A 14,472-nucleotide genomic window follows, 5' to 3' on the forward strand; every position below is an offset into this window, starting at 1 on the left:
TCCTCAATGATGAAGGTTCCCGGGGCAGCGGTGTTCATTTGCGGCACCCTTTTCTACTCTGTAGCACAACAAAAATGTCACGTGGATGACGCAAGTGTACTCAGGTACTAATGTGAAAGCTGAGCAGTGGTGGAGTAGAGGGGTGGGCGCAATCATACTCAGGCAGGGTACCAATCAATCGTACCTAATATGAAAATGCCCTTAGACACAAAAACATGGAAAAATAGAGTCCAGCTTGAAAAATGCCAGAGTTAATTGTCACAGAATTGTTTGCAGTCTTTTGGTGTGTACATTCTTGATTTGGCCTTTTGTGTGGTTGAGATTAAAGATATGTTGCTCTGCATTTGACTCCAGCCTAAAGGTAAATGTCACAGTCACACATACTGCAAAGGTTCAGGTGAAACAGCAGAATCTGTGTGACTTTTATATCATGTTTCAGCTCTCCAAATCATTTTGTGTATTGTTTGATCCTCAGCAGCAATTATAGTACAAGTAAAGACAGGGTTATCACTGCAAACATCTTGAATGAAAACAGTTGAAGAATAACAATAGCACTCCCTGCTCTCTTATTGTTCTGCATGCACGCCTTCTTTTCATATCTATTCAGCCTCACTGAGTGCTCCCATCACAAATAGTCTGCAAAAGTCATAGTTCACGGGCCAAGGGCTGAAGGCGGCAAAACAGAATTAATATTCATTTCACAAATGCTGTCTCCCAGTGTCTGAAAATAAACTATCTAAAGCAATTAACCTTCTGTCCTGGATGTGATGTGTGGGCAACTTAACAAGGATGTTCCGTGCTTTTAATTACTCTCCAAAGTTGCAGAGCCTAACCAGGATTATAAGTTATTTCAAGGTAGTGGAGCGGTGACAGGAACGTGGCCACTTGAGAGGTAACTGACATCAGTGCTTACAACTGGAATGACTGTTTTCGAGTGTGCATCAGAGTGGAACTCAATGTAATGTGCAGCAGGTCTTTTCTATCTGCCAAGTGCAATAACAATTCATATTCAAATTCAAACTCCAGTAATTCTTGCAGCAGAGTAAGCCAGCAGTCAATAAGGAGGAGAGTGAATACTGTTGATGCCAGCAGACTGTGTCATGACCCCCCTAGTAATATTCAGTAAAATGTAATATTGCATTATAGAGACGATGGAGTCCAGTTGCCAGTGTATTGCTGCTTGAGATGTTGTTTATGAGGACTGAGTGGTTATGAATTTTGAAGTAGCTGTAATAGACATGATATTGTGGATGTGAGGTGACTACAATATGGCCTGGCTAGCAAGTATGTAGTTCTTGAAAAATGATGATTTGCAGTGTGAATATTACTTGGTTATATGGTTATTTGTTTCATTCTTTTAGAGTAAAAACATTCTTATTATCTTGAGGACTTTTTTCAGTTGTGATTTTTGTCAACCATAAGACACACATAATTCCCTCCATATCTGACCTTATCAATATTTATACACATACCAATATTCTGCTCTTGGTTAAAAGTAAAGTAATTGAGTGAAAGGGTGTGGAGATGGAGTGTATATTGTGGACATCCCACACAATTCCTACTGTTTACATGAACGACTATCGCACACAGAGGAGTGTCATTACAGTACAGGTCTCCTGATTAAAAATCCGTCAAGGCTATCAGATTGTAGTCTCTCTTCAACTCCCTCATCTTACTTCTTTTCTATGCACTATGGAATCACTCTATATCATACTTTAATCCTAATAAAGGATTATCTGCTGAAATCTGAAACAATCCAAAACTCCACATTGCCTCCTCCCAGTTGTTAACTGTACAGGTAGTATTATTAAAGGCGGAAAGATGGAACCTTCCAAGCTAAAAACAACAATAAACAAACAAACAAACCACAAAGCTAAAAGCTTTAATACATATTGCAACAGTTACTTCTTCCAAACAACATTGAGTAGATAGATCCAGTCAATTTCACTTTCCTCTTTGCCCAAATCATTTTGATGCTGCAATATCACTGCAGTATTTCTGAATACATGATGTGGGAATGCAGGGTAGGTGTAGGCTATTTATTAGTATGATAGTATGATCCCACTGATGCACTTAACAGAGCATGTGGCAACAAAGAATATGAAGATGGGGTAAAAAAAAAAAAAAAAAAAAAAAAAAAATATATATATATATATATATATATATATATATATATATATATATATATATATATATAATCATGTTATATATTGTTGTGTTTCTTTCTGATTCCTCACAGCTGATTCAAGCTCTTGCTAAGTACTTTATTCCTCCCTTCATAGTAAACATGGCCAAAGTTTCAAATAATGAGGTAATGTCTGTGAACATAAATCTCAGGCTTCTGGACTCCCAGTTTCCAACAGTTTTCCTCTATTCTGGCTACAGTATGACATCACAGCATGCCGCATTTCTTGGTCATCTGCTCTAAGCACACTACTGCAAGTCTTTACATCATGTAGCCTACTGATTTCCGATCACATTCCTGCTGGAACATGTCTGGTTGGGTTTAGAAGCTATTATTGGTGTTTTTTCATGGTAGAAAGTGCAGCTATTCTCCGTTACAGTCATTCCCTGGCTGTAATGATGCTGCAGATACTGAAATACAGAAGATCCGGAAACGCTGACCAATTACAGCAAGCTCGAGGCTTTTTAGGATTGGGGGTTAAAGAGGCAGGTACTAAAACTGAGCCATCTCAGACAGAGGGTGAATTCAGGTGTTCAGACAGGAGGTGTTTTTTGCCATTAAAGCATGAAAACATGTTCTAATAGAAACCTCAAATACAGCAGTAAAGCATGATCCTGAAAATGACCATAATAGGTCCCCTAAAAGAATTTCTCCTTGAACCCAGTACATAGCTTTCAGCCATCTGAGCAACAAGACAGGTACTTTGCCCCAAAATGTGAATGATTGTTTCTCATAGATGATACATACTATCAGCCTTTAAAACAAACACCATTTTAGAAAATTACCCATGTCATTGTGTTTTTCTCTGCTTTACTTTCAGCTTGTGTAGTTAAACATGTTATTCATAAACACATTACCTTCTGTTACTGAGGGAATCTATCCATTCAATCAAACCGCCTGCATAAACATCTTCATCAATTCAAAGCTTCATTACAGCACTGTCAGCTTTCTGTTTGGGGAATAGCTTGTTTGTTCTCTCTCATAACTGTGATTATTGAATTCTCAGACTAAACTACAGATTGCATTAAGCATTTAATTGGCAAATTGAGCAAATTTGCATTCCCACTACATTCACAAGAGATGATTCAAAAAGAAAATGGAACTAACCAGTATCTAAAGTGTGCAAACCTTCAAGTTAAGTTGGGAAGTTTGTCAATCCAATGCCTTCTTGAAGCTAACGTCAGAGTTCTGGATATCATCAGGTTTTTAATAGCCTTTCTAGTGATTTAGCATTGCACTTATGGATTAAACAAGGAATGGTCAAATTGTTACAGCAGAGGCTGAGGTGTCAGGACATTTAATCCCCATTACTCCAAAAATGCTGGATCCTACACTTCCCATAATGCAACTTAAGTGTGTCTCTTTGTGAAACCCTCCCTGCCTTATCAAAGCCCAATCAGCCTGATGACATCATCATGGTTATTTTCTCAGATTTGATAAAGCTTACACAACTGTGTTCACAGGCTGAGTAAAATGATGTTCATGTGTAGTTTCATTGGGATGCCACAAATACTTATCCCAATAATTCCATCCATATCAATACATTCAGATATGTTGCTCTGAAACAAACAGGTGAAATCCCATATTTTAATACACAAAGCATTAAAATCATGAGTTATGCATGGAGACTAACTTACGGGACAAAAATGTTAGAGAACTTTTTCTTTTTTTATATTCAGTATCCCTTTAGGTCTGTTTTGGTCTCCACCAACTCATGACAAAAGTATCTCAGCCTCTTAAGCTGCTTAATGCTCCATACTGTTTACCAGTTAGTTGTGAACTTTGCCTGTTTTTTGGTGCTGAGCAGGTTGTGTACAGTGGGGTTTTTAAACGTGGAAAACAGCTGCATGCTTCACAGGTGCAAACTAGCCATTGGGAAGTTTGTGAATTTTCACGGTGGGCTGGCTTTATACACCCTTTGGTAACACCTAATTTTGAAAACTGGTCGTGGTCACATGGGCAAACCATCTGCTAACTTCGACAAGTTTGTCACTAGCTCTCTCCACTGACTCCATCGGAATGCTTTTTTAAAAAAATTTAAGATTATTTTTTGGGGGCTTTTTTGCCTTTAATGAATGGGACAGCTAGGTGGGTGAGGGGGAGAGAGAGAGGGAGTGACACGCGGCGAGGGGCCACAAGCTGGGGACAGAGCCTGTTCTAACTATTAAGCCACCAACACCCCCATTAGAATGCATTTACCGTGACTGTAAGTGTGTAAGTGCACTACAGTTGTAGTGTTGGCTAATTTGATGATGGAGATGCGAGTGATGGCTGGCTTGCCCACACTTATCTTTAAAACATGCCATTTGGGCACAGTGTTGGCCACAGCATCTATTGCAATATGTGATAGCAGTAAAAATGTTTCGTTAAATATTTTTTGACTGTTTTGCAAAATTTTACATAATTCTGAAAAGCAGGCTATTAAGTCAAATTAGACAATCAGACAATCATTACATTCATTCAATTTTGAATTTCTGCTTTCTGTACACACCAACATGGGAAGGAAAAACCTTGGATAATATTAGCCTAACACAAATAATACAAATTAACCAATTGTGTTTTTTTTTTTAATTAAATATTTGCTGATCAACAAACATATTGTGTCAGTCTAAATTTGGTCTATCAAATTGGAGTCGCTTGACAGCAAATACATGGGCTGCTTTTGTTGCCAGTCGATCTCTGAGCTATAATAGCTAAAGGAGCTGTATTTAGAGCATATCTGTAATTCAGAGGGACACGATTCTTGACAGGAGGGTGGCTGAGCTGGCGGCTAATAGCTAACTGTGCTAACTCAATCAACAGCGCTAACAACCACAACAGTGCTAACAGAGCAAACATTGTTAACCTGGGAGGAAACCAGAGGGTGGGTGCTTTGCTTCTGCGACATAGCCTTCCCGATATCAGAGCTATCCACCATACGAGAATAGTACAGAGTGGTGGCAATTAGCTTGCCAGTGGGATATGCACACAGGGATTTACATGCACTTACAACCACTTGATCCATTGTTAGTAAAAAAAATTGATTAGTGCAGCTTCAAATAAATCTACATTTGTTGCAGCTGATGCTGTTGGTGTTTCAGTTTATAGCAAGAAATAATTCTCATGGTGCTTCTCTTCACTCAGTGACCTAGGGTTAGAATAGTATATACTATATACTACTTCTTCTTCCGAATTAGCCACTCATCATCATCATCATTATCATTCTCTTACTCTGGACCATTTTACCATAAATAACCGTTTGTTGGGGTCATCCCTATATTCCCCGGGTTCTATGTTCCCTGTTTTCCCCAAAAGGAAATATGTTCCCTGCTTTGTATGGGACCAGGGAACATAGAACCCTTTTTAAGAAAAAGGGTCCTATGTTCCCCGCTGTTGCCAGGGAACATAGGACCCTTTTTTAAAAAAAAGGGCCTATGTTCCCCGGGTCCTTTTGGGGAAAAGCGGGGAACATAGAACCCTTATTATTAAAAAGGGTTCTATGTTCCCCGGTCCCATACAAAGCGGGGAACATAGGACCCTTTTGGGCTCCCATACAAAGCGGGGAACATAGGACCCGGGGAACATAGAACCCAGGGAACATAGGTACGCTCCCACCGTTGTTATCATCTGTCATTTCCTTTCTTGTTCCTCCATCTCCTGCTACTAATCATCACATCACCGTCACCATCCTCAGCCTCCCCCTCAGCATTATCATCATCATAACTGCAAAGCTGCTCCTCCTCATTTCCACCATGACCATCACAGTCACAGCATCATACAAAACATTCAAACATAACCATGTCACCATTCTCATTCATTAACACCAGTCAGTGTGATTATGTCTATAGCACATTCAAAATTACATCCGTACAGCAGGACAAAAACAATTATGCTCTACCAGGCAATTAAGCTGCGCAAGGATTGTGACTAATGGATAAAACCCCATTTTATGCATTAGTTGTAATGCAGCTGACCCCTCCTTCCACATCCATCTGAGGTCATCAGAGCACAGAAACTCAATTTGATTCACACACTGTCCAATACTTAATACATAATTAGACTGGTGAGGGTGTGTGACTGGCTGGTAATTGAAACAGCACGACTGCAGTGCCACAGTCCTGTACTCTAGGAAACACTGAAAACAAACATAGATGTATATAAGTGGGAACATGCTGCTCACTTATTAATCATTTTGTATATGAAACCCTTTGTGTTAGTTAGATGAGTTGATATGTCAGTGTCTTATTAAAAGATAAATGGAAAAAGGAGTTAGCAGAAAGTCAGCATGTATCCATCATTAGTTTTTCTCCTGCATGATGCTGCGAGGCTGATTAAATGTCTCAGTGACTCTCAGTGGTGCTGATACATGACTGTCCTGAGTAGTTAAGCTTAGTTATAGTCACAGTGCTAACCCCTCAACAGTGTAAAGGATAGTTACTATAGATTTTGTCATAGTGGAAAAACATCTTGTAGAGTTGAACCATCCAAAATGAAAAGGAAGATCTGTCATAGGTTTATTGATGCTATTTAGACATTAAAAAAAGTGTGTCTCCACCAACTTCAACTAGGGAGCTTCAACCGACTCACAGTTTGAAAAGAAAATATAAGTTTCAAAAATTTGAAAAAAAAACACCTGTCAATAATTTACTGGGCTTAAAAGTTTGGGGCATTTCACTTTAAAAGTATAGTATTCCCAGAGGTTGTGGTCTACTGTTTCACATGCATCTGTTTTCATTTCAAGGCAACATAGGAAAGTGCTTGTTTTGTATCCCACTGATTATCCAACTGTGCAAACCTTTAGTGTTTAAAGAAAAATCTCATACAACACAAAAGTAACAACTGCGTGTGTTTCACTGACCTTGCAATTTAGCAGCCAGCCAGGTTATAGAATAAATTCCTCAGAAATGTGAGAATAAGCTGTAAAAGTACACAGTGAGTTCCAATGCTGTGATTCAGACCCATTTAGTTGTAGTTGTATTTGGTTTACAGTCAATGTCAGACTGATCCATCATGAGTGACTGTGTTTGAACAAAGAGTGGTTGTATGTGTGTCAGTAAACACACAGGATGTGTGGTGATGGAATGCAGAGAAGTAGCCCAAAAAATAGATGTGTAACAACAGATTGAAGCTTGTTTCCAAAGTGAAAACACTGTGTTTAAGGTCCAGTGTCTGGTGAAAATATCTGATAATATATGTGATCACATGGGATCATGTTTGACACCATTATCAGTCATCTGTTCTGTCTGGGAAGCCAAGGTCATCAAATACCTTCAATTCTCCAAGCCCCTTGGCATCTCGTAGCATCACACAGGGCACCCTTTAGCAACTGAATGTGATGTGCAGCTAGAACACATTGTAACACATAGTTATTGTTATGAAATGATTGAGGTTAGGTTTAGGCAACTAAACGACTTGGATAGGTTTAGAAAAAAATATCATGTTGGTCACCATTCTTGGAAAAAATCATGTCCTACCAAAAAATAAAAACCTTGAAATTCTAACTTATCAACACACTAATGTCGTTTCCAATGTGGAACATTATTTTTAAAGGATTCATGTAGGAAAAAATATTATTTCTGAAATATTTTGATCTGCTTTCATTTTTGTAAAATTTAAGCGTGCCCTGTGCAAGATACCAGCCTTGTCCCAGACAAGAACTCACAACTACAAACAATTAAAAATGTGTTAAAAGCCTTTAAAATACATAAAATACATTTTTGGGAAAATGTTTGTCCTTTAAAGATGAGTCCCAGATTTTTGTCAGCTCCATCAGATTTCTTTTAAAAACATGATTTAATCAGGCAAAAAAGGAGTTAGCCATATCCTGAGGACTCCTGTCTCCCTTTCTGGTCTCCAAAAAGGCGGGAATGCTATGCAATAATATTGCTGTTCGGTGTTTCTCAACCATAACAGGTCAACTCCATTGCCCTTAAAGATAAAAACTAAATGACAATTATGGTTTACAAATTAGTATTTTGATTGGTTTTAAGAAACATCTTAACAACACTGAAAAGTAAAATGGCTACTCACTACAACTGCTGTGAAATAAATAAATTTATAATTTTTGGTCAACTCCATAAGATATCAACTCCCTCAGATCTTACCTCTGACATCCATTATGAATGCTATTTAAGAAAAACTTAAATCGCCGGGAGGTTGGCCCATTTCAAGGTTTAATAGTCAAGACTTTGATCTTTTAAAATGTATTTTCTCAGCATAATTGAAGAGTAAGTGTTTTGGGGTGTCTGTGGCTTAGTGGCAGAGCACGTGCCCCATGTACAAGGCTGTCGCTGAAGCGGCCCGGGTTCAACTCCAGCCTTTGGCCCTTTGCTGCATGTCACTCCCTCTCTCTCTCCCCCTTTCACACTTGTCTGTCCTATCCATTAAAGGCTGAAAATGCCCCAAAAAATATCTTTAAAAAAGAGTAAGTGTTTTAAGAGTAAGTAAGGTTTTGTCCCATTCTCAAGAATGAGTGAAGTAGGTTTGTTATAAAATGTAAAGTGATGTGCACGAATATAGTACACAAATTATGTCATGTTTCAAACAGGATTTAGGTACATTAAGTTACATAACAATATGTTAAAACAACACTGACTTTTGTTTTATATGGGACACAGACTGTGGTCTCCTGGATGAAAGTCTTGTTGACTTGGGGATGAGAATGATTTGGTACTTTTGTGCCAAAACAAGGAAATTTGACTATTATATGCTGCCTCATTAATGTGTCCCAGATCCTTTTGCAAATATATAAAAACCAAAACACCTGCTTGTAACACACCTTAATTTAAAAAATGTTTTGGCTGGTCATCAGCTGCAGGTAGCAGCTGGGATGTAGATGACAGGTATCACAAAGCTGCGGGGAGCAGAGCCTTTTCTCAGCATGCTGTCTTTCTTTAGAACACTTTCTTTTCTGCAATTAAAGAGGCAGGTTTTCTAATGTAATTCAAACAGGCTGTGCATTTTACTCTTGATGAAAGAAAGGAATTAAAAGAGCAATCTGGTTAGTTTCCATTGGCATACATGTACCTGTATTGTACACTTGAGAACATTTATCATGTAATAATGCTAACAGCCATTTTCACTTCTTTTTTTTTTTTAAACAACCAGAACTAAAAGCTGAAATGATTGTTTTAAACGTGAACACAAGCTTTATGATAAATTAAGTTCTTTTTTTTTATATCGGTTGGTTCCTTTTCTTGAAGAAATTTCTGCTAAATTAAAGCTGCATTATTTGATTTTTTTTTCTCCCTTTTCTTTTTTTTTCTCTTTGGCCAATTGGAGGCAGCAGAATAAGTTACATAAAGTTGTTATAACAACTGCCTATTTACACAGCCAGCAGAACAACATTAGCATTCATCTGGAGTTGTGTTCCTGGCCACCTGACAAATGTAAGAAGCATTTACCCTCCTATCAGCTCTGTTTGATCTCTGACAACTCCTGAGAAAAATGTCTGGCTCTTTAGCTGCTAAATGCTTCACTTTGTTCACCAGGTAATTGTTAACTTTGTCTGTTTTCCATGTGGTGAATGGAGGTAGTGTACAGTGGCTGCAGCTCTCTGACTCTGCTGACAACAAGGTTGATGAGAGCTTTGGGAGTGAACCAGAACAAGTTATGGGTTGAAAAACCAAAACAATGAGCTGAAAGACACTAGCATGCTTAACAGAGCTAAGGGGGGAAAAAAATTCCCTTCCTTTATCTTTTACTAAAAGAATGCGTCATCCACAAAATCACTATTTGTATATCAATTACTCACCATGTGTTTTGCTGAATTCATGAAGAAAAAAGGCAAACACTCTTTATGAACTGAATCATTGGGGACCAACAGCTAAACTATATTAAAACATCCATATACAAATTCTCACAGGACTCGTGCAGTATAATCATTCATTCATTCATTATATTATTTATCCAGTTTTACTCACATGCATTTCCGCAAAAAAGTTACAATATAAAACAATACTGCCTACGAGTGGCGTGCCCTGAGTGTGTCTGAGCACACGCATGCACATGTGCACTGCTTGAGTTCAAATGCATACATGTGCCTAGGCACGCTACTCGGCTCTGTATAAGACTGTTTGTACCAAGCGGCAGCCACCAGAGCTGAAAAATAAAGCCACCACAGAAGTGCCCAAAACTGCAGTTTATTGAAAGGCCACTTGAGGCTGGCTTCATTGACTGGATTCTTTGTTCACCTTGGAGGCATGTTGGAAAACAAAGTTTTCCTCACAAATTCAAGTGGTGGTAACAAGTGGTGATAAATTGATATACAAATGGCCATTTTGCAGATGAAGTACTCCTTCACTAAGAAATAGTTTTGACTAATATACACCTGTATATTAAACAGGGAATGACAGCCAGTTAATCTTAACAGCTTCCTTCTCCAGGGTCTGGATTTTAGTTTCTGTGTGTCCTGCTTCCTATCAGTGTATGTTTATTCATGTGGTCATTCTCTGTGACCATCCTGCTGTATGACTAAGGGACTTTGGGAGTTTGTCTGCTGTATTTCCTATCTCCTTTCATGTCAGCCTGTCTGCAGTGGGGCATATCAGCATCCGTTAACATCTCTGAGTCCCTCCCTACTTGTGTCCAATGCTAGCTGATGTCCACTGGACCAAGACAGTGGTGATGTCCTCAGGATGTCCACCCCAGTGTTCACATTCTGTTTATTCTGAAAATCCTGTTATTAAAGTTTTATCTGGATTGGCCTACTATTGGCTGTTTCAGCATTCATTGCATACCTGACCACCCGGAGGGAGAGTCCTTGTCTGTGAGGTCTTTTGTGAGGTGTCTCTCTGCTATTTAATTTTTCATGGCAGTGTTGTTTTTGTTCATTTTGATACTAAGTTTTGTGGGAGTCTTTTTTCTGAGTTTTCTCAGTTAAAACATGGACATGGAGCCCCTTGACATTGAAAATAGTGGTGTCCACAGCTACTGAAATTTCTTAATTACTGAAAGTATGACACCCATGCTGTCGAGTCAAAATTTGGTGATACAGGACTTAAGTTACTAACAATTATGACAGCATGCGCGTCATATTTTTTGTAACTTCAGTCCTGTATCACCAATTTTGACTGGACAGCATGGTTGGACTGAGGCTGAGCATATCTCTAAGTACAAACAAACCAGCAATACTTACTATTCACAAGATGGTTTATCTGCACTTTCAGTTCAAGAGCACACCCTTAACAAAAGCAGCGTGTGTATGTGTGTCTGTGTGTCTGTGTGTAATCAATCATTTGAATGGTCATAACATTGGAAATGTATTCTTTCTCACTTCCACTTGTGGCACAGAGCCAGTGTGGTGTTTTAATTGCTGGCATAAACAGATGAAGAGGCTGTCTGACACATGTGAACAACCTGGGCAATGGTAGTAATATATCAGCATCACACAGTCACCCACACCACCATACATGATGTAAAAAAAATAACACTTGGTAACATTTCTGTCAATCATTTCAGAGATTTCTGCTGTTAATGTGGACACAAAACTGGACAGTATTCTCACAATACAAACAGACACACAGAGAGCTCTAAAATGTATTTTTTGAGATATTAAACCAACAACCTACCAAGAAAAATGATGGTCTGCTTCCTGGCTGTCTTAACCTTTGAACCTTCGTGCTTGTGCGCTCTTTGAGTTCCGCTGATGCCACTATCCACAGATCCTAAAGGTTTCCGAAGGACGAGGACCATGGCCCGGCACATGAAGGCCACACAGATCAACACGATCATATAGACGATGAAAGCCACAAAGATGCTAACCCTGTACATCACCCAGCGCTCCCTCAGATTTGTACAGAAAGTCAGATTCTGAACAGGTGTATCTGCCAGATAGGGAATGTGTCCCTGCGTTCCCGTAGCAACTAGCAACGGCAGAGCCACGAGCACGGACACCAGCCAAGCAAAGGTGATGAGGGCAGAGGTACGTTTCCCACCCAAGGCTTTGAAGCGGAACGGGTGGCAGATAGCCACGTAGCGCTCAAAGCTAAGAGTGGCTACATTGAGGATGGTGGCGTAGCTGCAAGCCTCAAACAGGAAGTTGTATATCTTACAGGCAGCGTTCCCTTCTGCAGATGAAAACGGGAACCAGATGGCACTGTAGAGCTCCACTGGCATGCCGATGAGGAGCACCAACAAGTCTGAGCATGCCAGGCTGACCATATGGTCGGTGACGTTCTTCTGCAGGTAGCCATTACGCTTCAGCACTTGTGTCACTCTGATAGTGATTGAATTACCCATGATACCTGTCACCAAAATGAGGCTGTAAAAGAATGTCAGGAAGATTTTGAGAGAATAGTTGGGTTCAAGCTCCCTCCAGTCCTTCTTGTCTGCTATCTCCATTTCCTCACTCATGGTTACGGAATGGTGAGCTCTGATTTTCCAGGTATTGATTTTTTTCCTTTAGCTTATCAGTTCTGCTGAGCACAGTCTCTGTGATTAGAGCCAAGAGCCTCAAGTGAGACGATTTCCAAGATCACAACTCAAGACTTTTCTTTGTCTGGAATTATGTCTGATTCCTCAAGGAGGGTATCCCAGTGGGTGGTAAACTCCAAATCACGGTAGGTGACACTCCTCAGTAGAAATTATGAGGACTCTTTAGTACTTCCAACTGTGTTCTAAACATTCAGTGTCTTATCACCACAAGTCCAGTGTGTGGCACTAAGCCTGGTTCATCTCCTCCTCCCGATGATCCTTTGGGATTCCCAAGAGTCCTCTCTGTTTCTTGTCCATAGTCGGGTGGTTTCACCTCAGTCTCAGCAAAGAGTCAGCCAGCACTCCACTCACACACAGTTCCTCCTCCCACCTACGAGGGCAGGGCAGTTAAACATTAAACACCACGACAGGCAGCATGAGCGCTGAGGCCTGCTTTCATTTCTTATCAACAGTGCTAATGCACCTCCTTTTCACAGAAACACTTTGATTTACTCCAAGTTATAGCTGAGATTAGAAATACAGTTACAACACATGAAACCTGATGCAACTTGGAAACTGATAAGAAAAAAAAAATTAAAACAGCATGCCTGACTCTGACCAAATGAATCAGATTGGTTGAGATTAACAATCTTTTAGTTTTGTTTGGAGATTATGTTAAAGGTAAAACTGGAGAACCTGAGAGTGACATTCAGAGTAGAAGTGACTTTCACCTTAAGCATGGTAAGAAAGTGGGGGAGAACAAGCCTTTATGGAGGACAGAGAAGTTAAATGTGGACGAGATAGTTTTTAAATTTAAAAACAATGAGTGCAGGGAAGTTGAAAAGTTCAAACAGGAACCAGGCTGAAATAAGTCAGACATAGCTGCATCTGTGAGGTAACCATATTTTCCACTGAGTTCATGGAGATTGTGTTTATATTAAGAAAATAAAACGTCACGTAAGGACTGAAGACTGCAACAAGCTGGAAACTTCTCCCGGTTAGAATTCCTTTAATGTTCATTGTTAGGAGGTTTCTATTTTTAGAGCTGCACAGTTCATTAGGAGCATTGTTGGAATATATATATATTGTTTGGTTATTTATTGCTCCATTTTCTCACAGTGATGAGCCCACTCTGGACACAGATGGAGTAACAGAATACTAGGCACAGTGAAACTTCACTGTTCATCCTGCTGGATCTAAAAGTTTGCTTTCACTCACAAACAGCTGCTCCTCTCATCCATTGATCTGTTCTGATCAGATCAACTCATCAGTTATCCAACCCACCACTTGAAACTCCACAAACTGCTGCTGAGAATCAAATCAGTGTTTCTTCTACAGTGTTTAGCTCATCAGAGATGGACCGCTAGCCCTGCATCTGTGTTAACCTTTTTTCTCTGATAACTTGAGATCCAGACATTCAGGAGGTTTTTACTCGAAGCGTAATTATCCGCAGCGGTTTCCTCCTCTCCAAAATAAACAGACCTGTTGATTTAAACTTGTAAAAAACATTGAATAATTTGCAGTCTCAGTTAAAAGATGGACATGGAGCAGTTTCGTATTAAAATATGTGTTTTCCTGACGCTGCTCAGCTGCTAACTGCGGCATCCAATGCGAAAATGAGAATGGCCCTATCTAGAGTGAGTATTTGATTTGTCCGTTCTCGACTACTGTAGAAACATGGTGGACTCTTTGAAAGAGGACCTGCTGCCTATGTAGATACAAATGGCTCATTCAAAGGTAATGAAAACACAGTGATTCCTATTTTGAGGTGATTATACACTAAAAAAAACTTTATATTATCTTACATCTGACAATACATTCCCCTAAATCCTGCACACTGGACCTTTAAAGCATTGGTTTGTCATCCTTAAAAATAAGAATCTCTTCCCCAGACA

General features: G+C 39.5%; 1 protein-coding gene across 2 annotated transcripts in view; it reads right to left on the bottom strand.

Annotated features, from left to right (window-relative positions):
- Positions 1-12,954, bottom strand: part of gpr39 (G protein-coupled receptor 39) — a 74,665-nt gene extending 61,711 nt beyond the window's left edge. For both annotated transcript variants that reach the window (XM_033618173.2, XM_033618172.2), the window contains exon 1: positions 11,734-12,954. In XM_033618173.2, the coding sequence (XP_033474064.2) occupies positions 11,734-12,517 (784 nt within the window). In that variant the 5' untranslated portion in view covers positions 12,518-12,954. The remainder of the gene's footprint in view (positions 1-11,733) is intronic.
- Positions 12,955-14,472: the final 1,518 nt, after the last annotated feature.

The sequence above is a fragment of the Epinephelus lanceolatus genome, chromosome 14 (genome assembly GCF_041903045.1).
Source record: "Epinephelus lanceolatus isolate andai-2023 chromosome 14, ASM4190304v1, whole genome shotgun sequence".
NCBI classification, from domain to species: domain Eukaryota; kingdom Metazoa; phylum Chordata; class Actinopteri; order Perciformes; family Serranidae; genus Epinephelus; species Epinephelus lanceolatus.